General features: G+C 43.4%; 1 protein-coding gene across 30 annotated transcripts in view; it reads right to left on the bottom strand.

Annotated features, from left to right (window-relative positions):
• Positions 1-24,654, bottom strand: part of MAGI1 (membrane associated guanylate kinase, WW and PDZ domain containing 1) — a 552,920-nt gene that overhangs the window by 73,508 nt on the left and 454,758 nt on the right. For 15 of the 30 annotated variants that reach the window (XM_075938532.2, XM_075938533.2, XM_075938531.2 and 12 more), the window contains 7 exons: positions 21,495-21,577; positions 18,232-18,270; positions 12,306-12,363; positions 7,837-7,925; positions 6,675-6,767; positions 3,441-3,503; positions 471-653 (listed from right to left, as the gene is read on the bottom strand). In XM_075938532.2, coding sequence (XP_075794647.2) covers positions 471-653; positions 3,441-3,503; positions 6,675-6,767; positions 7,837-7,925; positions 12,306-12,363; positions 18,232-18,270; positions 21,495-21,577 — 608 coding nt within the window. The remainder of the gene's footprint in view (positions 1-470; positions 654-3,440; positions 3,504-6,674; positions 6,768-7,836; positions 7,926-12,305; positions 12,364-18,231; positions 18,271-21,494; positions 21,578-24,654) is intronic. The other 15 variants (XM_075938542.2, XM_075938543.2, XM_075938534.2 and 12 more) reach the window with 5 other exon arrangements.

Here is a 24,654-nt window from a genome sequence, read left to right as displayed (position 1 = left end):
ACTGGGGACAATACTACTTATCTATTTGGGTACATCTAGACACCGGGGCACTACTTATCTATTTGGGTACATCTAAATACTGGAGATAACCCAAAATAGCTAAGCTGTGTTTTTAAATGCTCCCGTTATTTCAAAATATTTTTCGAAATAAAGGGTGTGCTATTTTGGCATCCGTGTAACACCCATTCCACAAGAGTTAAGGGATGTGTCTAAATTGCACGTTATTTCAAAACTGGGCGCTGTGTAGATGGGCCACATTTCAAAATAAGTTATTTTGAAATACAATTGAAATAAGAGTCGCAATTTGCATAGCGCAAATTGAGTCTTATTCAGAGTTTAGGGTGCCGTGTAGACGCACCCTTTCAGAGAGGTACATTGTGTCTTAACATTCTTTGCGACCCTCAGATAACAGACACTGTTAAGCGCAAACTGGGAGTGGGATAGAATTTTTGTCCCCAAAGCTTTGTTACCTGTCTCCATTTTGCCATCCAGTGCAGCTGGGCCATCAAGCACCAAACTCTTGATCTGGAGAAATTCATCCGGTTCATCCCCTCCGACCACAGTGAAGCCGAAGCCCCTGCTGCTTTTCCTCAGCTTGGTGTGGATGAATTTCCCTTTCAACTCCGAAGGGTTGCGTGTAAAAAATGGTTTTCCTGTTTAGGAAGTTTTGGAAGTCCATAAATAGGCTAGAAAAATATTCTCTCCTGTTTTCCTTCCCCAGCCCACGCTAGTGATTTAATGGACTCGTCTCAAAGGGGTCTCCGTGTTAGTCTGTAACTCCAAACACAACGAGGAGCCCCTGGTTTATTCGGGCATCAGCTTTCATTGGTAAAACCCATTTGACTCGGATGAAATAATTTTTGCCCACAAAAGCTGATGCCCAAATAAACCTTTGAGTCTTTAAGGTGCCACAGAACTCCTCATTGGTTTTAATGGACAGGCACACTTGTGTGTATGCACAGAAGAGAATGGAACAAATTAGGAATTTTACTCCAGTTGACTAGCTTCTTACTTCACCCCCTTAACTTTACTGTAAGCACTCATGGAGTAAAGTGATACCTATGGGTAACAGTATCAGAATCTGGCCCTTTGCTTGTAGGTGCCCATGTCTAGGCAAAGCAGACATTAATTTTTAAAATCAATGCGCTAACACGTATAGGCTACCGAGAGTGGGAGATGGAATACATGGACAGTTTGGATATATTTACTAACTCTCTCCCCAAGCAGGTCAGGAAGCATAAAAACCTGGCAAAAGTTGTCTCTTTATAAAGCAATGGACGAAACGAAAGCTCGTGAAAGTGAGGCACTTGGTACCCTCGCCTCAGGAAGTTGGGTCTGTGCTTAGTGGCCTGTCAGGGCTCTGCCAGTGCTTTTCAAGCCTGACTTGCAATACCTCCACAATTTCAGCCCTGGTCACTTCTGGAGCATGCTACTGAAGCGCACGGGTGTGCGAGACTACACACACGACCATAGGGCGGCTGGCTGGGGGGAATTCTGGGTGAAGAGAAAGCTAAGAAAGGTTGTGACCATATTACTCTCTCCATAAAGCTCTTGACCCACCCTCGTCTTTCGTCCCCAAACGCACCAGAAGTAAAGCAAGATGGGTGCGGGGCTCTCACTTCCTTGAGTATAATCCCCCAGCCCGCTACCTTCTCTCTATATGAATTGCAACATTCTTCACATGCTGCCATGCCCAACCAAAGCCTTGTCTTTGACTCCTGCTCCTCCCTACACTCTGCCTGAAGTGCATGAAAAGTATCCACTGAGGTGCATGGGGACCACAAAGGCATCACAGCATCACACCAGCTGTGCGGGAGGGCTGTTACCTATGCTCCCTGGGGGCATGCTACGGAGTGCAGAGAGCTCTCAAAGTCCTGTGGAGATAGGGTCCATTAACCCACACTACACTGGCTCTGAAAATTAGTCACGTTGCCTGCTCTGCTTCTAGGAGATCAATCATCTTTGCACTTGTGGTTGTTCTTTACCCAGGTACCCAGAGGGGAAAAAGTGGGGCAACCGTGACAGCACTAGGGGTACGCCTACACTGCAGGCTTATTTCAGAATAGCGCGTCTACACTGCAGGGAAGCTTCCAAATGAGTCCATGGCAAGCTTCCCTAGTGTAGAGATGTGCTACCTCGATTTAGAGCTCCAGAGGCACTGGGGAGGAATAACTTAGAATGGCCCTTGTGAGGGGCTATTTCAAAATGGCAGCAGTGGAGCGTCTACACACGCTTTATTTCGAAATACAGGCAGTCCCCGGGTTACATGGATCCGACTTACATCGGATCCCTACTTACAAACGGGGTGAGGCAACCCCGCACTAGCTGCTTCCCCCCAGCAGACCAGGGATACACAAAGCTAGCGCTCCCCCCCCCCCCCCCCAGCAGACCAGGGAGACACGGAGTGGCTTTTCTCAGCAGACACCTCAGCTTGAGAATAAAGGACTGAGGGAAGTGAGGTGTGGGAGAATAAAACTGAGCTCTGGAGAAATGTTTGGCTAGAGTTTCCCCTACAATATGTACCAGTTCCGACTTACATACAAATTCAACTTAAGAACAAAGCTACAGTCCCTATCTTGTACGTAACCCGGGGACTGCCTGTAGCTATTTTGGAATAGGTGTTAACCCTTGTAGAATGAGGTTTACAGATTTTGGAAAAAGCCGTCTGTTATTTCGAAATTAACAGAATGGCTGTGTAGATGCTTGCATTGTTATTTCGAAATAATGTTAGTTATCTCAAAATAACGGTGCAGTGTAGACTCACCGTAGGACTGAAAAGGTCCTATGTGGATTATGACCAGAGCGCCTGGTGTGCGTTTCGAAACTCTTAAAAACAAATTGCCGAGTTTCTGCTCCAAAAGGCAGATCTCTAAGGCAGCGATGGGCTACATAGGCTAATGAGCAGGCTGTCTACGTCAATGGGCTGTAAGATTGTTATAACCAAGATAGTCTCCTGGGATGGGGTCGTTTGGCTAACTGGGCCTGCGTTCCGAGAATTTGCAAGGAGTGCCGACTGAACAATGGCAATGCTTTGATGGGATATAGGAGGAGCACACGACTCTCATGGTCAATGCTGCATGCAATCAGCATGTGTCTCACTTCACGTGCCATTATTTTATGCGCACATCACTTTAGAAATACCAGCAGGAAAGTGTGTTGGGGGCCACCAACAGGGAGCTGCTTGCTTTGCAGGACGGGAGCCCACCCCCACTGTTTCTGGAGTGCAAAAAGTGTTTCCCTACCAGCAAATGGTAGCAGGACATGAAGTAATGACTCCCCTCACAGCCTCTCTGAAACACAAGAACATGACTCTTGTGTATCCCAACCCGTTAGGCTAATACCTCTTGACTGCAGGGAGGGTGGAGGGAGGCGCTCGTTTTAAATGACTGAGTATGCTCAATGAAAGTTATCATGGGACGCCGACAGACAAAGCTACACACCAAGTTGCCGAATGGCAGCTGCTGCTCTTCCGGGCTTTGTGCAACTCTCCCAGACAGCAGAGCCTGCAATGAAAGAGGGGGCAACTCAGCTGGTCTCTCCCCAAGCAAGAGAGCCAGTGAGAGGGGGAAACCATTGCTCAGCGGGAGAGAGGAGCCGTGGCTGGGAGTGAGAGCATGGAGGGAAGACGCTGCAACGTGTGCTGGGCAACAACTGGGCCAGCGATGGGGCAACGGGAGACTTGAGCTTTCCCACAATGTCAGCAGGAGACCATGAGGGGAGGGAGGCAGGCAGGCCGTGCAGGAGGGGCTCACCAGCTGAGAAAAGGTGCCCAAAGTAACCAGAAACCCTTCCCTTTAAAATCAACTGAGGAAATGAAGAGCTAAAACCAGACTACGTAAGGAGCCAAAGCGTAGCCTTCACCCGCCTCATGGGAATGGAAGGTAAAATCGGTATTAAAAAAATATTTACAAATAATGGGACTGATTTTGGCCACTTTATGCTGCTCCAGCTGTGTAGAGGGTGTTGGCCAACAGAGAACTTCCTCTGGGTATGGCCCTATGTTGCTCCCCATCTCTGGAACAGATGGGATGAGAGATTCTGGGCTGTCCCATGCAGCCTGGCATAGAAGGATCCAGGGTAAGGTTTCCTTTCGCTGGTGCATTCCTCACAGCCCGCAAGAAGCAGTACAGAACCCACCCCAATGAACGGACAGCTGTTGCCTCTTTTCTTGCATGTGTTCTACCAGCTCTGTGCAGCCATCTCTTTGCTCTGACAAACGCACCCTGAGATCGACTTAAAAACCTTCTCAGGACAAAACTACAGATCTCCTGAGAGATTCGAGATTCTCTTACTGCTCACGGCAGAAAGACGGGCGTTTAATTATGGCATCTACAGAGACAATCGCTCCAAATTGCCTGTTTATTTTCTCCCCGCATTTAAATAGGTTTGAAGCAAATATTTTAATTAAAAATCTGTTACAGGGCATTCATTACTGAAACAATGATATTGACAAACTGTCACGGCCATTGACAAAATTCCATTGATTTCAGAAATGGGCAGGGAGGATGGCCCTAGCTTCTGTTTGCCAGAGGCTGGGAATGGTGACCGGGAGGGATCACTTGAGGATTCCTTGTTCTGTTCACTCCCCCGGGGGCATGACCCTGGCCACTGTTGGAAGACAGGAGACTGGACTAGCTGGACCTTTGGTCTGACCCAGTCTGGCTGTTCTTATGAAAGAATCCTGACTCAATTACATGATTCGTCCCTGTGTTACATTATGGCGCTGCTTGGACAGCCTTTGCTTTGTTCTTAGGGCATAAGCGAGGGATGGGATGCTGACGGTTTTGTGCTGCTGCAAAAGGAATTGGTGCTACTGGGTGGTGCGGCTGCCTTGGTCCAACAGGATTCATAGTCCTGTGCATCCGTTGTTGCTCCTGGATGGGCAGGGGGGCTGCATGTAATGATGGTTCCCCCGTCCAGCTGACCAGGAAGCGGCCTCAGACCTGCTCTCCAATGTCCTGCCCTCTGCCCACCTGAATGACTGCATTACGTTCTAACCCCCCCGTGGGTTACAGCTGCTTTGCTTTGTGCCGTGTATGGCTCCCTCTGTGCTGCGGGGACGAGTTCCTAACACCTGCAGCACGCTGGCGGCCTATTTGCGTCAGGGAATGATTTACGGTGCTAGCAACAAACCTAGCTCTAGCTCCTGTTATTAGAGAGACCAGTGCTCTCAGCAGGCCCCGTTAAGGCTGCCTGAAGACTCCAGCTGTTGGTATCTGGACATAGCTCATCTATGGCCAACAGTAGGTCTGTCTGAGGGAAGGCGCTCACCTTTTGTTCTTTCCCTCCACTCCTTTCTGCCCTACCACGTTTCAGGGCATGCTGCACCTCTTCTACGCACTCCTTTCTATTGCTCAGTGCCCTTCTCTTCTTGTCCAGCAGGGTGGTTCTGACAAGCCCCTCCCCCAGGACATACACAGAATGCGGCGGGAGCACTGACATGGTACCCATAATTGAAGTCCTGACCTTGCAAACACTTTGTGCACAAGCTTCACTTCAAGCACATTGGCCGTTCTGAGCATTTAAAAGGGAAGCACATGCATAAGGATTTGCAGAAGTGGAGCGGATGTTTGTATGTATTATGGAGAGCATTTTGCTCCAGTTGTCACAGGCATTTTGATTGTTACCGCCACAGGAAAACTCTGTAGAGTCTCTAGGAATTTGTTGAATTTTACCTCATGGATTTTCCACTGAATCGTCTTAGCAGTAGGATGTGATTTTTCCCTTCCAAGCTCTCACTGACTGAGACATCTAGAGCATCAGGGCTTTCACATGGAGGTCAGTACCCCCGCCTTGTGCACTGAATAACCTAGCGCCATCATCAGACACTTTACAATGGTCTCCCCAAAAACATTTTAGGCATGGGAAGTTTCACAAGAAGTAAAAGGGAAATGCTGACCTCACTCGGCGAGGACTCACTCATGTGGCTGTTTGAGAATGAATGCGAGCAAATAACACAAAAGAGCTAATAAAGCACTTCAAAAACAGTGCACCGTGAAACTGTGGCACACACGGTATGTATTGTTGTGACACTCAAAAGTATTGATCAGCTTTAGGAGAACAATGGTGTCAAAATATTTTAATTCACGTGATTCTCTCAGCCTACTCGTTAAGGTTTAGCGATCAACAGGGGAAACAATTCTACATTCGTTTGGGCTGCAATCATATGCAAAAAATATCTCTGGTCTGATCATTTTATAACATGGAATATTTTTAGCTTGCATAACAACACATAAGACCCACGCTTTAATCTTGGTACATTTGTTTCCTGTCCATAAAGAAAAGAACAAAACAACAGCCAAACACATTAAAACATAGTTTGACTGCACAGTATTGCACAAAGGAGTCAAGTTGTATGTAAGTTTGCACACACTCACTATCTCAGACTTTAACCAATTTTCTTTGAATCGGCTAACATTCTAATTCACATTTTCATGGTATGTTCTGAAAGGTCTGAAATTTGACAGAGATCTTCAGAAATCCACTAAAAGGCAACCCTATTCATTTTCATTTTTGTCATCTTCAGTATAAGACCCACAGTTCTCAAAGTCCAAAGAAATTCAGGACAATGGTGTTTTGGGATCTCACTACACTGCTATCGAAGGCCCTGTTTCAGAAGAAACATGGTAGCAAAAATAATTTCATTCTAATAGGAAAACCTTCTGGGACATTACCTTGTACTGGTGCGTCTCGAACTGGCTCTTGGGCATTTGGAGCATGATTTGGGACAGCTGGTGGACCAAGCGATGGATGCTCTTCTGTCCATTCTAGAGATAGGAAAAAAAAAAAAAGATACAAAAGAACAAAATCACCCACCGGGATAGGGCTACACCTTCTAGAAAAGCAAGGCAGACTGGAGGAAGAGGAGAAGGAGCGGACTGAGAAGTGGACTAAGCGAGTGTTTCTCAACCAGTGGTACGAGTACCCTTAGGGATATTCGAGAGAAGTCTGGGGGTACGTCAATACAACTGAAATTTGGAGAAAACTAAATTTTTGTTTTAAGTTTTACAGCGCTTTATTATTTTTGTACTTTTTACACCCAGAAATGTCATCGCTTGCCAGGCTATGATTAAGTTGTTTAAACAAATGTGTTGCAATGGTAGAAAAAATAATTGTGTATCTGAAAACTATAGGTACTGGGGGGTACTTTTTTTTTAAAAGGGGTACTTTATAAAATAAAAAAGGTTGAGAAACACTGGACTATGCCATATTTGCATTGTGAGTTGTGAGGGATGCAGCCAAGCAAAGTGTCTACCAGAAACTCCACACCATCCCTGCATTTTAAAAGCTTGAAATTATTTTACTTCCGTGCTATTGACGCATGACATGATTTTCAGTAAAACCAAACAATGTGTCAAAAGAACCAAGTGGAACATGTCTTCAACCCCCAAGAATCTACTCTGAGCAGACCTCTACACAGGAGTTTAATTCATGGCAAATATAAAAATAACCTCTTAGAAAAAAAAAGTCCTAGGTGAGGCTAACAAGTACTTTTTCATTATTATTATTATTTCTGGGAATCCAGCTAGCTTGCTTTCTAACCTATCAACTTTCCAGAAGTAGAATTAAAAATTGCCCCCATTTTCAGGGACTGAAAGCTAATTATCACTGCTCATTATTTCATCATTTCTCCTTTGCCTCATACTATTCAGTCTTCTAGTAACAGTACAAACTACAGGTTTGGATCTCATTGTGCCTATAAGCCGTCCCTTAAAATCACAGGGATTCTAAGTGCTTAAGTGCAGGACAAATATGTCCACGTGGGGGTGTAAACTCAAGGGAGAGCATATTCTGTTAACAAATATCTCAAGCATGCTGCTCTCCCCGGGTGCCAACCTTCTGGTTGTTGCTGCTGCTGCTCAAGCTGTTTCTTCCGTTTTGCTTCCAGGACTGGATTCTCATATTGTGTCTTCCTGTTAATATGGCTGGAGAAGAGAGAGAGCAATACATTAGGAAACATTCTGTGTGGCAAACAAAAATGACAGCCAGACTCACAATTCCCCTGACACAAGGGGACAAAAAAAAGCTAACAGCAAGGCATATGGTGAACTGCTTGCCGACTTGTGCCAAAATGCTCAGTTAGGAAAAAAAGCACAACCTATCTGATGTGACATCTTGAGCAGGAATGGCGAATTCTTTCAGCGACAATAAGAAGCAGTTTAACTGTGAAAATGAGAGGAAGGCAGAAAGGATGCTCTGCCTACATGATAAAAGACAGACCTACATCAACCTGCTTTAACCAGATTCCCAGAGGTACCGTCATTCCCCGGCTCAATGAAGTTAAAAAAACCCTACAACCCTGGTAACATCTGTCAGCTATCTAATCAATGCACGATATTAATAAGGGGGTGAAAAATACTTGCAATGCTTTGGACTAAGCACTACAGCTCTGTGCAGGAAGACAGATTGATTGAAGGGGAATGTGTGACCTTGGCACAAGAAGTATCTGAAATCTGCAACCATTAAATGATCTGGATGGAAGCCAACACGAACCTAACCAAGTCCGCTACAAAATAACTGTGCTTACCTGTAAATGTTCTTAGAACCCCCTAATGTCCATGCATGATGCAGTGCATCACTGGGATAGCATTAACCCTTTTGTGAAACTAGTGAAAAAAAGTGCCACAAAAATTGCTAGCCTGCTGAAGTCATTCAAGTTCTGATGGAACTTGCATGATACAAGACTTAGACACAGCTTCTTAATGGAGTCCCAGGTTCTGGAGAAGAAAGTATTAACCGTCGTGTTGAACTAAACTCTATGAGCACCATATACAAGAGGTGATGGCCGTTTTTGCTCAAAAACTTGTGGGGCGTCCACACTACAAGCGTGTTCTTGTTCAAGAAAAAGTACAGTTAATCGTAAGAAGACAGGGCTTTTTGCACAAGAGTTATTCCTCTTTCTACGAGGAATAAGCCTTTTTGCGCAAGAGCTCTTGCGCAAAAAGGCATGGTTGGATGGCCATCAGAGCTTTCTTGCGCAAGAGAGCATCCACACTGCCATGGATGCTCTTGTGCAAAAACACATCTCTTGTGTAAAAGCACATGGAAGTGTGGACGCATCCTTGTGCAAGAACTCTTTGCGCAAGAACTCTTGTGCAAAAAGTTCTTGCGCAAGAAGCCTGCAGTGTAGACATAGCCTTAAGATTCAAAGGCTTTCAGTCAAGACCGGTTGGATGCTTTTATTTAAGAGATCAGCTCTAGCTGAAACAGAAGGGCTCAATACTAAAATTAATCTGTGTGGTTCCCTGGTCTATTTTTTACAGGAGACCAGACTAGGTGATGACAAATTTATCTGGCCTTAAGATTTATCCTGCGGGAGAAGAGGACCAGAAGATGATGGTATAAAGCAAGCTGCTCCGGTTTTGGGATAGGTTATAATTTCCCTCTACTAGGCGAATTCTCAATCGCCCTCTGCTTTGAAGGCATCAGGAGAACTTAACAAGCCATGTTGACTGCAAACAGTCATTAGCAATTTTATGAAAATAACAGAGCTATGAAAAAGGCCAAACCAGCACTGAGCTGCAATGGGCTGCACTTATTGTGGGCATCAATGATATTGCCCAATCTCACGAAGATCTAGATCGAGAGGTTGGCATGGTACGGACTCAACATTTCAGGGTGATTCTGAATCTCAGGCCCAGCTGAGATCCGAGCTGCACTATGCTGGGCCATCCATTGTTTCAATACTCGGAGAACTGCTTATAAAGATAGGAGAAATTAGGGTGATTTTTAACATCACTGACCCGCATGGAAATATGAGTCGATTGTGGTGACATATCACCAAAATAATCTTTGCCTGAGTGGTTCTACTGGGAAATTGATAGGTAAAGCACTAGCAAAATGCACCTATTTGAAGAGTGAATACAGAATAGCAGTATAGCAATAGAGGGACTCGGGTAGAATTTTCTCACAAGTAGTAGTAGGGATGATTTCAGTTACTCCTCTACACAATGCATAAAACGTATTGAGAGAGGAACAGCTTAAAAATCCAGATGGATGGAGACAAAAATGTTCAGATCCAATTTCTCTAATGTTTAGCTGTACATTTCAAGCATGAGTTGCTTTAAGAACCTAGTCAGCATTAACTGAGTTCGGTTAAAATTCTTGTAGAATCCAGTTCAAAAAAGTTTACCATTAAGAAACCGTGTTTTGCTGTCTGGAAGTCCTTTTCACAGTTCCATAATTATCTTTAAAACAACTGTTTGCAAATAATCACAAAACACACAGTACAAAGTTCCACTCAGCATTGTCTTCATTGGATTCACAAAAAGGATAATCTTTCTTTAAAGGAGCCTGATGTTAGACTGCTGATTTAATTAATCTAATAAGCGTATGAAAACAAATTCAAGAATCCTGTAAGAATCTGTCATTTTCATTTATCAGTGGAGGGCTGAGAAAATGTAATGGCTATCAAAAAATGACATGACAGAAGTTTTTCATGAAATCATCATTTACTAATGAAATTTATTCAGTGGAATAGAATGTAAGTGTGTTTGTGTAAGAGAGAGAAATCTATTTTATACCTGTATTAGCAGATGATAGATAGTAAGTAAAATAGTCTTCTATGCCTCAATGCTGTTACAGTTCTATTTAATCTCACACTAAGGAGTGTGTCATGGGAAATGCTCAACACAGGGCTCTTGGCATGACATTTAATAGATGAAAAATACCCCCAATATCTCTGGCAAATAAATGTCAAGCCTTAATTATGCAGTTTGCTAAACCTTGTTTCCTAAGGCACAGATGGTGGGGTCAAAGTGAGCCAAAGCAGATAGAAGCTGTATTCCACATCTCTTTGAGGGCTATCCTAAGCCATCCTAATGGACGGGAGTGTACACATAATTAAAAATTCATTTTATGGGGTCAGCGATGAAACAAAACTTGGTTCTCCGATTTCCCAAGGGAGTATCTGTCATCTAGATAAAGAGAAAGCTGTTCTAATTCTGCAGAGAGTTACATTAAACCCATAATTCTTTACAACCCAACACAGAAAGCTTTATGGTTGGTATTTGATCACACCAGCATTTTCATTTTTCAGTCCTCTTTTTTTTTTTTAATTGAACAGGTAATCTGCTTCACAAGAGCACATTTTGAACACCTTGCTATACTAAGGGAATTGCTAAATTGATCACATAGCTATTACAGCTTTGAATAAATGTGTGTCAGCTAAAAATAATTCTGTCTTTACAAGAATGGGTCTCGGGCATCTAGAGACGAGTGCTCCTCCTTTCTGACCACGGCCTTTATTTCAAGCTATGCACTCGTTAAGCAATTCAGGCCTCAGAGCACAAAGATTCTGAGGTGTCCCAATGCTCTAGTCTAAATAGGTTTCTTCCCTATAAAAGACCACTTGCAGTAATGCCGCTGAACAAGCCCTTTAAGAGCTAGCTACGCTGGGAGTTGTGATTTCCAAGTCGGAGACGTACCTATGAAAAACCAGTCGTAGTGCAAACTGCAGTGGCCTGGGCGTGGTACCGGAAAACATTCCCTCGTGGTCTGGGTGCTTTTATACTCAGGATGGCCAGCCCATACCATCACTGACTGCTGCCCACACTACTGCAACTCAGCTGCTCTTTTGAGTGAAATACATTGCTGAGCGTTAGCTGAAGTATTTTTCCCCTCAAGCTGAGAATCACACCCTGGTACCATGCACTGATGTATCCTAAGGGATTGCATACATGCATTTGGCACCCACCTGCACAGGCCAGCTATCTGCGTGGCCCCTGCTGATGCGCATGAATAGTTCATGAATGACCTCTAATCTGGTCCCGTCTCAAAGAGGACTAAATCAAAGTGCAGTAAGCAACTAGTCAGACACACTGGCAGGGCCAAACGGACTGTTCATCCGCAGCAAGGGAGCATGCGGTGGATAACCTGGCACAAACTAAATTTCCACATCAGCTGTGGAGGCCAGATCCTGTAATGCTGAACCACAGCCAGCCACCAGGGGGCGCAGAAGAGCAACACATGATGTGCCTTCCTATCCGAGACCAAGAGTATTAATGCTTCACTTCCAGCATCCATGCTCTAGTTGCGTGGGCATTGCGGCAGTCCCGTCAGACAATGCAGCAGTACCGTCAGCTACAAAACACAGCACACAGGGAGGGTGACTGTCTTATATACCATGTGACAAGCATTCTTAGCTTATCAGTAAGTCTTTCTTGGCAGTGGTGGAGTCATCACTACTACCCTCAGCAGTAGGCCCAAGTTTCAACCTCAACGAATGCTATAAGATTACAGCAAATTCAACTGGAAAAGTTCGCACCTACTTGACAATGAAAAAAGAAATCTCAAGCAGCACTTACTCTACATAGTAGACACCATATACAGGATCTTCAATCTTTTCCCAACCAGCAGGCAATTCTGAGGGGGGTAAAAAAGTATACATATGGCTTAAAGATATAGTTGTCAGACAGGTACCCCGATTTCACTTGCCTTTCAGAATTCCACTTCATACTATCACCTACCGTACAACGATCAGATTCATCACAGCCATCGTTTCCCATAGTAGTACATTGTTCAATGAACACAAATATTAGTCTTACCCACAGATGGGCAAATACCAGCTTGTGGGCCAGATCTGATCTGCCAGGGTCAGCCACTGGTGGGTCCCCTCCCCCACACCGCCATATTTACCTATGACTCTGCAGGTACAGGGGATCACTGCTCCCATTGGCCGTCGATCGCCGTACTCAGCCAATGGGAGCTGTGATTGCCAGTAGCTGTGGAGGCACAGGTCAATATAGTGGCAGCAGCCCACCGGTGCTAACCCTGGTTAACTGCCACCATTTTATTGCCTGCGTCTGATATTATGTTACCAGTAGTGAGGTTAACAAACCTTTGGAAAGGAGACATCTGTGCCTTTTGCCTGTGGTTTTATCAAGTCAATTTTTGTGGCTGCATGTTATTATTTTGATTCCTGTATTCAATGAACAGTCATGCATAAATTGCTTAAAAGCCACCAAGAGGGGCCTCTGTGTAGACATTTTGGTTGGGGAAAAATCTACTTTTTAAAATTCCTCTGCTAAGTATTTGCAGAGACCATGCTTAAATATATTTCAGCATTTAGCATGATTTCTGCATTAGCACCCAAATGTCCCCCTCATGACCAGCAGCCCATTATGCTAGACGCTATGCAAACACCAATGTACTTCACTGTAGAACACTTGATAGAAAAGCATTTAATGCCATAATCACATGTAACAGTCGTTTTCATTCTTTTAATTAGAACAATTACTAAAAACCGCTCTGAAGACGGAATTAGCATTTGGAACTTTAGCCCCACATTGTGCCTGCAGATTTTCTAGACTGGAGGCATATGGTACTTCTTTAAACACAATTAGTGAACATCACTTCAGCGTAGTAGCGAGGGTTATTTGAACTGGATGTATTACTCAAGGGTCTGATCCTGCTTCCACTGAATCAAACAAAACTCCCAATGGTTTAGGTCCGGAGGTACTACATGAGTGACTTTAAAGAACCACCACCATATAATAAGCATGCATATGAAGGCTATTAAAATACACCAGTGAGAAAGAATTCCCCATAAAAGCAACACTTATTGCCAAGCTGACAAGCCCAATGGGAAATAATCTGTGTTTATTCATTATGGAATGCAAAGATTTACTTTTTATGAATGGCATCAGTTGCTTAGCCAATACAATCAAGCACTGGCCCATCAATCAGAATAAAGTAACTGTACATTTCGGTATTTATAGGCATCAGCTATACTGCCATAAAGGCACAATAATTCCAAGCTGAAAATGAAGAAAATCCACCCACCCACCCACCCAGTAATTACGCAGAGTTTATGTTTTCATTGAAAATTGGCTGAACATCAGAAGAAATTAATTTCATGGGTTTTGCTCGGTTTTGCTCCACAGGTTCCTTGTTTGCAAATAAAAAAACATGCCCCCCCCCCCCCATTCTTTATTTTTATACTTATCAAGTGTAAGGGTCTTTGGATTCCTTGAGACATAAGCAACCAAATGCAAGCCAGTGCTACTCTTTGGGTAAGAAACCACTTTGCAATCTTCTCAGCTGATCTCTTTTGCATGCTTACCAAATGAAAGAGTTTGAAACTGACATTCCTCTCCAAAGCACAAAAATCATGTCAATATAAAATACAAGCTCAAAACTTAAGGCCAAATCCTGGAAGTCTTTATAACTCAGCTGAAACTCCCAGTGATTTGGAACGATGAAAAGACTGTGCGATTTAGTCAAAAAAATTGTAATCAATTAAAGTTTTGATACAGACAAGAATCAGATGAGTCAAAAGTTTTGGCTGACATTTCATTCTTAACTTATTCCACTGTGGAAGCAGAGGGCTGTGGAGGCCACATTGGAATAAGAGAGACAGAAGTAGAGCACCAAAACCTGAGTAAAAGGTGGAGAGAGAGTCGTACTTGGGCTTGTTGGCTAAGCTTTTTGTGTCACAACCTTAAATCATGTTTATTTTATTTTCAAATCTCAGGCTATTGTTTTTGGCCCGCACCATTGCCTTATCTTTCTTTAAAATGGTTTTGGTATTAACATTTCATTTTTATTTTCTGTAAAAGGAAAGAACTTTTATGGAAGGTCACAAAACAAGGACCTTGGAATGGCTCCATTGACATTCCAGGCTATTGGATAAATATGTCTTTAAACATTTTTAAATTTAACAAAACACATTTCTACATGTTTTGAAAACCAAGAAGATAAGAACTGGTACTTTGGAGCTATTCGTAGTCTATTATGTAGCTCCACATCCAGGAATTTAATAAAAAGACTTTTGAAATGTTTTACAAGCAAGATGTTATTCTGCATCAGCAGCACCCACTTTGCAAAGTCCAGTATATGGGTGGTTTTCAATTATTCCCACTTATATTCAAGATAAGCCAGAGCTATTAGATCACACCATGAACTTCTGAACAATAGAACCCAGAAAAGGAAAGGAAATCCCGCAGACCCATGTGGACGCCCATGGAGGATTATAATCTAATATTAACTCAGACATTTGCAAGAGCAACCACCTATTCATTTGGCTTAAAGTGCCCAATTTATATTTTTCAGCATGGAGTCAACACGCGTTCCTAGGTGGATAGTCTATTGGTCAGTATTCCATGCTACAAGACTGATAAATCCCGGAAAACCAGGGAAACTCCACCAGCCCAGAGTTATCTTCCCCCACTGCAAACACATTCCATCCAAATACCATCACAGTGCACAAATGCCAAGGGTTAGATCTATGCTATAAAACTAAGGCTTGAAATTCACATCTTGACTGGTTAGAGCCATTTTGGAGATCGGGCTCAGATTTTTACCAGCAGGCAATTTATTCTGCAGTCTTCGACATTGCTATTATTGGAGGTGCACACAAATGAATTATGGGTTTTAGGGCTTGTCTTTGCCACAGTGGGAATCAACGTTGCAGTAACTGATCCATCGACCATCGACTTATCACATCTGCTTAGACACAATAAATCTATCTCCGAGCACTCTATCATCAATACCAGTACTCCAGCAGGACAAGAAAAGTAACTGGTGTCGACAGGAGAGCAGCCCCCACCAACCTTACTACATGTAAGATGCTGTGGTTTTTTGTCTACTTCAGCTGAGTTATTTCTGTAGCTGAAGTGGATCACCAGCAGGGGTTAGTATACACGGGGCCTTAGTGTTCCCTATGTAGATAAGATTAGTGGGAGTTACCCAGGCATAACATTGTTAAATCTTTCCCTAAGGCTATGTCTACACTGGCACACTTTTCCGGAAATGCTTAAAACGGAACAGTTTTCTGTTATAAGTATTTCCGGAAAAAGTGCGTCTACATTGGCAGGGTGCTTTTCCGGAAAAGCACTTTTTCCGGAAAAACGTCCGTGCCAATGTAGACGCGCTTTTCCGCAAAAAAAGCCCCGATCGTCATTTTCGCGATCCGGGCTTTTTTGCGGAAAACACTACTGTGCTGTCTACACTGGCCCTTTTCCAGAACAGTTTTCCGGAAAAGGACTTTTGCCCAAATGGGAGCAGCATAGTTTTTCCGGAAAAACACTGACAATTTTACAGTAGATCGTCAGTGCTTTTCCGGAAATTCAAGGGGCCAGTGTAGACAGCTGGCAAATTATTCTGGAAAAGCGGCTGATTTTCTGGAATAAGTGGCCAGTGTAGACACAGCCTAAGTGTTTAATTTCTATCCTAAATAGCCCTGTTCCATGGATATCAACAAAACTACTCATACTTGTAAAGATAAGCACCTGCGTAAGTTGGTGCAGGATCAGGGACCAGGTTATGACTGTGATCTAATTGCTCTGGCTTGTTTTGAATATAAGCTGGATATGAGTCAACAGTGCGCCCTTGTAGCCAAGAAGGCTAATGGCATATTGGGCTGCATTAGTCGGAGTATTGCCAGCAAATTGAGGGAAGTGATTATTCCTTTTTATTTGGCACTGCTGAGGCCACATCTGGAGCACTGCATCCAGTTCTGGGCCCCTCCCTCACCATTACAGAAAGGATGTGGACACATTACAGAGGACCCAGTGGAAGGCAACAAAAATAATTAGGTGACTGGAGCACATGACCTATGAGGAGAGGCTGAAGGATTTGGCCTTGTTTAGTCTGCAGAAGAGAAGAGTGAGGGGGGATTTGAGAGCAGCCTTTAACTACCTGAATGGGGATTCCAAAGAGGATGGAGAGAGGCTGTTCTTAGCGGTGACAGATGACAAAACAAGGAGCAATGGTCTCAGGTTGCAGAGGGGGAGGTCTAGGTTGGATATTAAGAAAAGCTATTTCCCTAGGAGGATGGGGAAACACTGGAATAGGTTCCCTAGGGCAGGGGTGGCATCTCCATCCCTACAGTTCTTTATGTCCTGGCTTGACAAAGCCCTAGCTGCAATGATTTCGTTGGGATTGGTCCGGGGGCAGAGGGCTGGACTCGGTGGCCTCCTGAGGTCTCTTCCAACCCTAGAATTCTTTGATTATCAATGCCCTTCCCTGGATCTACTCCCTCTGTCCATCCATCCCTTGAAATTACACTGCATGCTGAAGAGAAATAAAGAGCTAATATCACGCTGATGAGAACAAACGTTTATGTTTAGTAGTTACCCAAAATCTTGTTATTTTATAATAATAAGGCTCCATCCTTAGTGTTTTTGAGATAGTTTAATTAAAAAGTGCATTTCGATTCAGCTGTCTTCGTGCATTTATTCTTGATGTTATTTTCATCTATGAAAGGTCACTAGCCTCTGCAATGGAAACCTCAGTGCTGAAATTTGCGCCAACCCCGGCTACTGGAATTGATAAATCATTCCTTTATGTAATCTCTTTTCAGATGCTGCACTAAAAGGAGTTAGGTTCTGAACACGATTCTAGCCATACTACCCACAAGAGCACCTTCCTGCACAGCATTTCAAAAAGCAGTCAATATTTATTGACTGCTGCTGACACATCAATCACACAGGGGACGCAGTCTACACTTTCAAGTCATTAAGGAAACCAGAGATTAATTCCACTGTAATAAAGTCGGCTACCATACAAAGCTATAAATTTCTTTAAAGCAATGGAAGACCTAAGGAAAATACAATCCTATACAAAATACTCAGCCCTTTCAGCTCTCAAAATGGACTAGACTCAAGAATGCGGACAGAACTAACTAATGCTAAATGAGATTAGAGATAATGATAGAAAATATCACTGGACCACACCATCTAAAATCAGTTCATTCTTGATTTAGAACATCAGCTACTGGGGCAAAAATGTCTGCTGTGTCTTTCAAACATTCAGCAAAAACGTGTCATGGAATATTTTTGGATAGTCTTCCAAATTTCACTTCATTTTCCTAACCTAGGAAGGTTAGGTATTAATCCTGAAATGCCTTATATAGGTGTTTACTCTTCACATAACTTGGAAGTCAATGTACCTACTCACCAGATGAGACCTTGGCCCCGATGAAGTCAATGGCAAAACTCCATTGAATTCATGGGGGTCTAGAATCAAACCCACCGTCATACGGGTAAACATATTCCCAAGCCTTGGCAGGCCTTGGTGTGTTTCTTTTCATTGGGATCCAAGAACTTGCCTCAGATTTGCCATTATGGAAAACGGCTATTTGCAGTGCCAAAAGCCCTGATGTGTTTTGCAACTGAATTGTTGAAATTAAAAATCTGAAAGATGCCAAATGATACGAAAGAGAAGTCAAGCAAAGAAAGGTTTAAAATGGTACTGTCAGTCACACAGCAAAATGAGAGATGAATGATTTACCTAGTTCACTGTCCAGTTCCTCCGTGTGTACCCCTTCTTCTCCAAGGGAAGAGCAGGAAATGAGACAGAAAAAATTAAAAGAAAATTTCAGATACCAGCACCAAGCAAGATATTCCTACAGTCAATAGAAGAACCAACACCAATTTTGCACAGTCCAAACCTTCAGTGATCAGAGTACTTATGGCCCTTGATGTGGGTCGTAAAAGAACAGGCTCTTGCACTGTTATAATAATTCTGGATCAGCTAGGTTCATGCCAACATTTGATTAAATAAACAATTTTGCATTATTATTTTTGTAGCAAAACACTCCTCTCAGATGCACACGGCTGTATAGTTATCAAGGTACCAAAGCTGAGTGTAGATCTGAAAGGAACTCTTCACCTTTAAATAGGATGCAACTTAGAACTCCACTCGGTGAGGTAGTTAAACAAGCATTTAACTAGGATATACAGGTAGCTCGACAGACTTATGCACTTCAGGATGGGCGTGAGCTTAAGTGCCTTGCTCAGTTGGGCCTAACGCGCCAATCCTGGAAAGTCGGTGCATTGGTAAGGACCCTGACTCCTAGAGGGGGCTCCACTAGCATCAAAGGGAACCTCAGTTTCATCAGTTAACAATGACAGCTGATTAAAACATCGCTTAGTTTATGAATAATACCGTAGTCAGAAAATGAAAGGCAATGACACAACTAGAATGTAGATGGTAAAACAAGCTGGGGCGAACAGAAAAGTATTAGCTATGTTAATAAATGATGCACATAAGAGATGCAACAACATCACATTACAGTCGATAACTATGGCACTGAAGAAATACTAACTTACCCATGAACTGTTTGTGTTATATAGAATGCCAGGATAACTGGCTAGACATCTGTTTGTGAAATGCTATTTGGCATTTTCTTCATATATGGTAAACAACAGAAAACTGTCAGGGATTAGTACCCTGCCATGGAAAGCATGTAGCACAGCTACAATCCAAAACCAGTTTGGAAAGAGGCCTAACACTAACGTCTTTACCTTTTACACTCAACACATAACGTGGCTAAGCCTGAAAACACACACAGACACACACACACTGAATGGCCCCATCACCTTCAGTGGAGCTGTGCATGTGAGTAACCCTACATTCTCACACTGGCCAGATCAGACTGCCGTGTGAGATTTGGAAGGCTATTTAATTTTTTTCTTCACACTGAGGTGCTTTGATTGAACTTTCTATACAGCAACACCAGAATAGCAAAGTGTACGGGGCACTAAATGCACCTGACACACAGTGAGTTTAATCACCTGTTAGAAAAATAATAATTAATTAGCAAACAGAAGAAGGAACAATACAATGAGCTGAAAGTGAAGAGCTGCTGAACAAAGGCATAGCTACTTTTTTAAAAAAAAACAGTACATTGTTACACATTAACTGGTCCCAATTACACACGCCATTCAGCTACCTATTTTTTTAATTGAAAAATACGAGGGTATAACAGAATGGCCAACTGAGACATAGAACCAGGGTGTAGGGATCAACCCTAGATCAAGGATCTCTATGCCTCAAGTCTTACAGACTTTGCAGGATCTGAGACTGGACCTCAGAGGCCAAAATTTCTAAGGGCTCCGAAGCAGGCCTCTGAAAATTGAGCGCACAACATTTGGTCTAAAATTGGTGCACTCACAAGGCACCTTGAGTTTTGTGAACATTCAACTCCAATAACCATGTGTACAACTACCTGATTTTTCTCATGTAAAAGCAGTTTGTACAGTCAAAGTCAGGCATAACATGTGGGAAACCCACTCAGATGTGAAAAAATAGAGGTTGAAAAATTGCAAAATAGTAACAGCATCTTTAGAGGTGACTTCTGAAACCATCAGGCCCATTCCTTTCTTTGGTAACGTAATATCCCAAGGCTTTGTCTACACTGCAGGATTTTGCACAAGAAGCCTTTTGCGGAAGAGGTCTTCCGCAAAAACTTCCTGCGCAAAAGCGCGTCCAGACCTCAAATGCGCATCGCAAAAGTGCTTTTGCACAAGAGAGTGTCCACACTGCATGGACGCTCTTGCGCAAGAAAGCTCTGATGGCCATTCACAAAACGGCCCTCAGAGAACCTGTGCTTTTTCGGATAGGCTCTTTTTGCACAAGAAACTCCTGTGGAGCGTCTACACCTGCCTTTTTGCACAAGAGCTGTGGTACAAAAAGGAGTTATTCTTCGTGGGGAGAGGAATAACTCTACCTGCAAAAGCCCTCTGTCCTGTCAATTTACTGTTGTTGTTTTTTGGCGCAAAATCGTGTTTGAGGTGTGGACGCTCTGCTGGTTTTTGCACAAAAATTGTAGTGTAGACATAGCCCTAAAGTATAGGCACCTGACTCACAAATAGCTTGAAAGAGAAGGTGATTGATCTTACTCTCTAAATTAGCTTTACGATAATAATGCAGATACCCTACATGCTCATGCATAACTCTGTGCCAGTTACAGTGCCGCTGTTTTACAGGTTTGTGCATGTCTGTGTACGTGTGAAAGGTCAATGGACCAAACTGTGTCTAGATGTTTTCACTGACTCGTATTATTTGTACTATTTTTTTTTTCTGAACTTTTCATTTTGATGCCTTTTTAAAGGTAAACTTAAGTGGAATCCCTCCTTTTCCAGTTGTGCTGGGATGCTTATTTTATTTATGTGCCTTCAAACCGGACATTGGCTTGCATTTTCAACATCTCAAGGAATGCAAAATTATATTGGTGCAAATTAAGTGATAAAATCCATGATTGCAAATATAATTTCTCTTTCGCCATCATAACACTTACTAGACTATCTGAATGTAGCACTCATAGGGGTAGCAATACCTTAACGTTTTAATTCTGCCCAAAGGAGGAAATAATACAGCCTTTGGATCCACTTAAAACATACTAACCACAGCATAAGGCGATGGGCCATGAGATGTACCATTTACCCTGTGCCTGCACAGGGGTCCTAGCTAGCGCATGCGTTCAAAATATGTTGGTCTCATTCAGCTACAACGAACAGTCAAATCACTTTGTGCAAACATGGAAGCACCCTACTTCTACAATCATTTGGCACAAGATCACCTGAAAATCATGATGATTCACCTTCCATGTGTGTAGTGGGTTTATAATAAAGTCGTCTTCATACAGGGTATCTCTGTGCACTCACTGATTAACATTTTGAAATCTCGATATTGGGTTTTGGGGAAAATCTATTTACTGCCACTAGAGTAAGCACGCTAAAAGATCCAGTTCTCTATTTTCAGTCTCTTACCATCATCTTCACATTCTTCTAGAGGCTTCTGCTGTTTGTTCAGGCACCGTGGGTCTAGCCAAGATGTTGTTTTAGTATTATGGCTGCAAACCAGAAATGGAAATATGACCTTTGTTAATACACTGAGCTATCGTACCAGCGATAGAAAAATATGGGCCTTCACGGTTATTTAATGGAGCTGAAAGCATATTTTTATTTCTGAAGCAATGTAACCACGATTTTATGTTTTATACAGCAGAGCTAGCAAGTCAGGAGACTCAGCATTGACAGAAATAAAATAGCTGAGATTTTTAAAATAATGCTCACTGGAAGTTAGAAATTCGCGTGTAAAAGCATGGGACACTGGAACTGCAGACCCAGGATAGCTGGAATGGGTACACTTCCATTTACACTCTGGATCACATTTTAAAATGGAGATTAACCCGTGGAAATATCTTCCAATGAAAGCTGGTTATGGGTTATTTCCTAAGGAAGATTTTAATTATTTTTTTAAAATTTCCATCTAATTTTTTTTAGGGGAAAAAAACAATCAGAACAAATATTTCCAATGCAAATATTTGTATTATCAGAAAAAAAAAATCTTTCCCATCAAAATCTGCCATGGAAATCTTGCCCAGCTCAATTTCTAATCACGAGTCCACGGACTGAAGGATGAAAACTGAGCATATCTCCTCTTTAAGTATAGTTTACAGGGGTGCTTTCCTCCTCCCTTTAGTCTGTTCCTTAGATCAAAGGGTAATAGAACCTCCCTCTCAAATCTACAAGTTAGTCCTAGTGCAGCGTTTTTCAAAGCGGTCTGCAAAACCACTTTGAGAAACCTGCTAACGAGCTGCTTCGGTGTGTTTATTTACCGGCACCGCAGCTACGGAGCCTCGTAGCACCCATTGGCTCCAGTTCGCCGATGGCAGCCAAAGGGAGATGTGGGAAGCTGCAGGTTTCGGGGACCACTTTGAGAAACACTGTTCTAGCGTTTGATGCATATTATCTAACCCTGAGAGATTAACCACTTCTGATACTGAAATCTAGTTCATCTAGCTTAGCTTTTGGCTCTGCTTAATAGTTCTTAGCTCTAACGTCACTCCACATGCAAGGTTCTCAAAGAAGTGTACCATACTTTAACGAGGCCTCACCACACACCTGGGGTATGTCTATACTTGCCCCCTACTTCGAAGTAGGGAGGCAAATGAAGCATGCCGAAGTTGCAAATCAAGCCAGGGATTTAAATATCCCGCGCTTGATTTGCATGTTCCTGGCAGGTCGCCATTTTAGAAATTGACTAACCCGGAGTAACTGCCCGCGTCTACACGCAGCAGTGAAACGGGAGTCTGATTTAAAGCCCCTAATTCAAATTAGCAGGTAAACCTCATTGCAGGAGGAACACCAGCTAATTCGAGTTAGGGCTTTAAATCGGACTCCCCTTTCACTGCTGCATGTAGATGCGGGCAGTTACTCCGGGCTAGTCAATTTCTAAAATGGCGACCGGCCGGGAACATGCAAATCAAGCGTGGGATATTTAAATCCTGGGCTTGATTTGCAACTTTGGTATGCTTCATTTGCCTCCCTACTTCGAAGTAGGGGGCAAAAACAGACATACCCCTGGGGAACTAAGAAATAACGTAACGAGGGCTATGTTCCATTAAGGACTAACAGCCAACCAACAAGCTCATTTTCAAAAGAAGACTTCATGTCTAATTTATTCTTGAAGCTGAGTGCTGCTGTAAAAGATCCTCTTTTCTCCCATTTCTCTAGCCAGTCTTTCCAGTTCAGAAGGAACACATTCAGTTCTTTCGTGTACTTCAGAGAGTTTCTGACAAACTCATTAGTCATAGTTTTGGTTACTCAGATGAGCAAACTGAACTCCAGCAAGGCACACGATCAATAATAAAGCCGAGGGGTTCCACCAATATAGGGTAAATGGTGGATGTGCACAGAATTTTCACATTTTTAGCTAGTGTCAGTCCTGTGGGTCGTTCCCAATGCCAGGAGTACCTCATATGGTCTGGTTAGCTTAAGCATGCAAACTGTATCTGAGCCGCCTCTGCCTGATAAACTCACAAGATTAAACGTTTGTGCTATTTGTAATACTCCCGGGTGTTGTTTGGATCTGGCATATTATAAAAGCAGCCTTTCACGGGCGAGGAGCCGAAATTCCATGTGAGGTGGGTAACTTCATTGGGTGGGATTTGTTTTCTTTCTCCAGGGTTACACTGAAACGCAGTGGAACGGCAGGCCATTGCTGAGATCATTATTACTTGTTTTGAAGTGAAGCACGTCCGTCTGCTCTCTTCTCCCTGCTTTGCGGCCTGACTTGTAACAACACGAGTGCACCAAGTATGCACACAGAAGTCAGGACAGATGCAGAGTTGCGTTACGGAGGACACGTACCTGATTGTAATAACAGAGCCATCCTTCGCTCCCCTGGTTTTTGCCACAAAAGGGCTAACAAATCTTTACAGGCCATTTGGCAAGTCAGGTCTTCAAGCTCATTAAAAGAGGGCATAAACACGTCATCAATCACCCTGCCTCCAAAACCTTTTTGCGGAGGATGAAGGCAGTGGCACGAAACTACCATGAAGAGACAACTGAGGGCAGAGCACCATGTTACGAACACCTCTCAGTTCAAACTGATGCACAAATAGGGGCGGCTCCTGCTGCATCCCTGAATACTGGCTGGTCTGGTACCTTCGGGAATGGCATGGACCGGCTCTCAGGCTCAACCCTACTGCCGCTAGCATAACTGGCCATGTCCGGTGGAGATTGTGGGTGAAGAATCCATCTGAAGTGCATGCAGTTAGGGATGTAAAATCCTGTTTAATTAGTTAAACATTATGTTTAATAAGTTAACTGAATAAAGGAGGATTGGGGGGCATCGACAACCTGGCGCAGTCCACAGCAGGCCTGGGCATGGCGCAGGCAGAGGCTGCTCCGGATGACCAGAGCCAGTTCCTGCCTGCAACGTACAGACAGGCGCTGCTTTGGACAACTGGAGCAGTCCCTGTCTGTGGTGGGCCACTCCGGGGCTGGAGCTGCCTAGTCGCTGGAGCTGCTCTAGTCGCCAGGGGTTAACCGGAACTGGCAAGCCTCACCCGTTAACGGGATAACCTTTCACATCCCTAGTGCCAGTCTGCCTCTGCTGGTGGCGTGACCTCCCAAGAATCTC

This window comes from Pelodiscus sinensis, chromosome 11, assembly GCF_052426305.1.
Source record: "Pelodiscus sinensis isolate ZL-2025 chromosome 11, ASM5242630v1, whole genome shotgun sequence".
Classification (NCBI taxonomy): Eukaryota; Metazoa; Chordata; order Testudines; family Trionychidae; genus Pelodiscus; species Pelodiscus sinensis.
The sequence above is the reverse complement of the archived record's forward strand: the minus strand, read 5'-3'. Positions and strand labels throughout refer to the sequence as shown.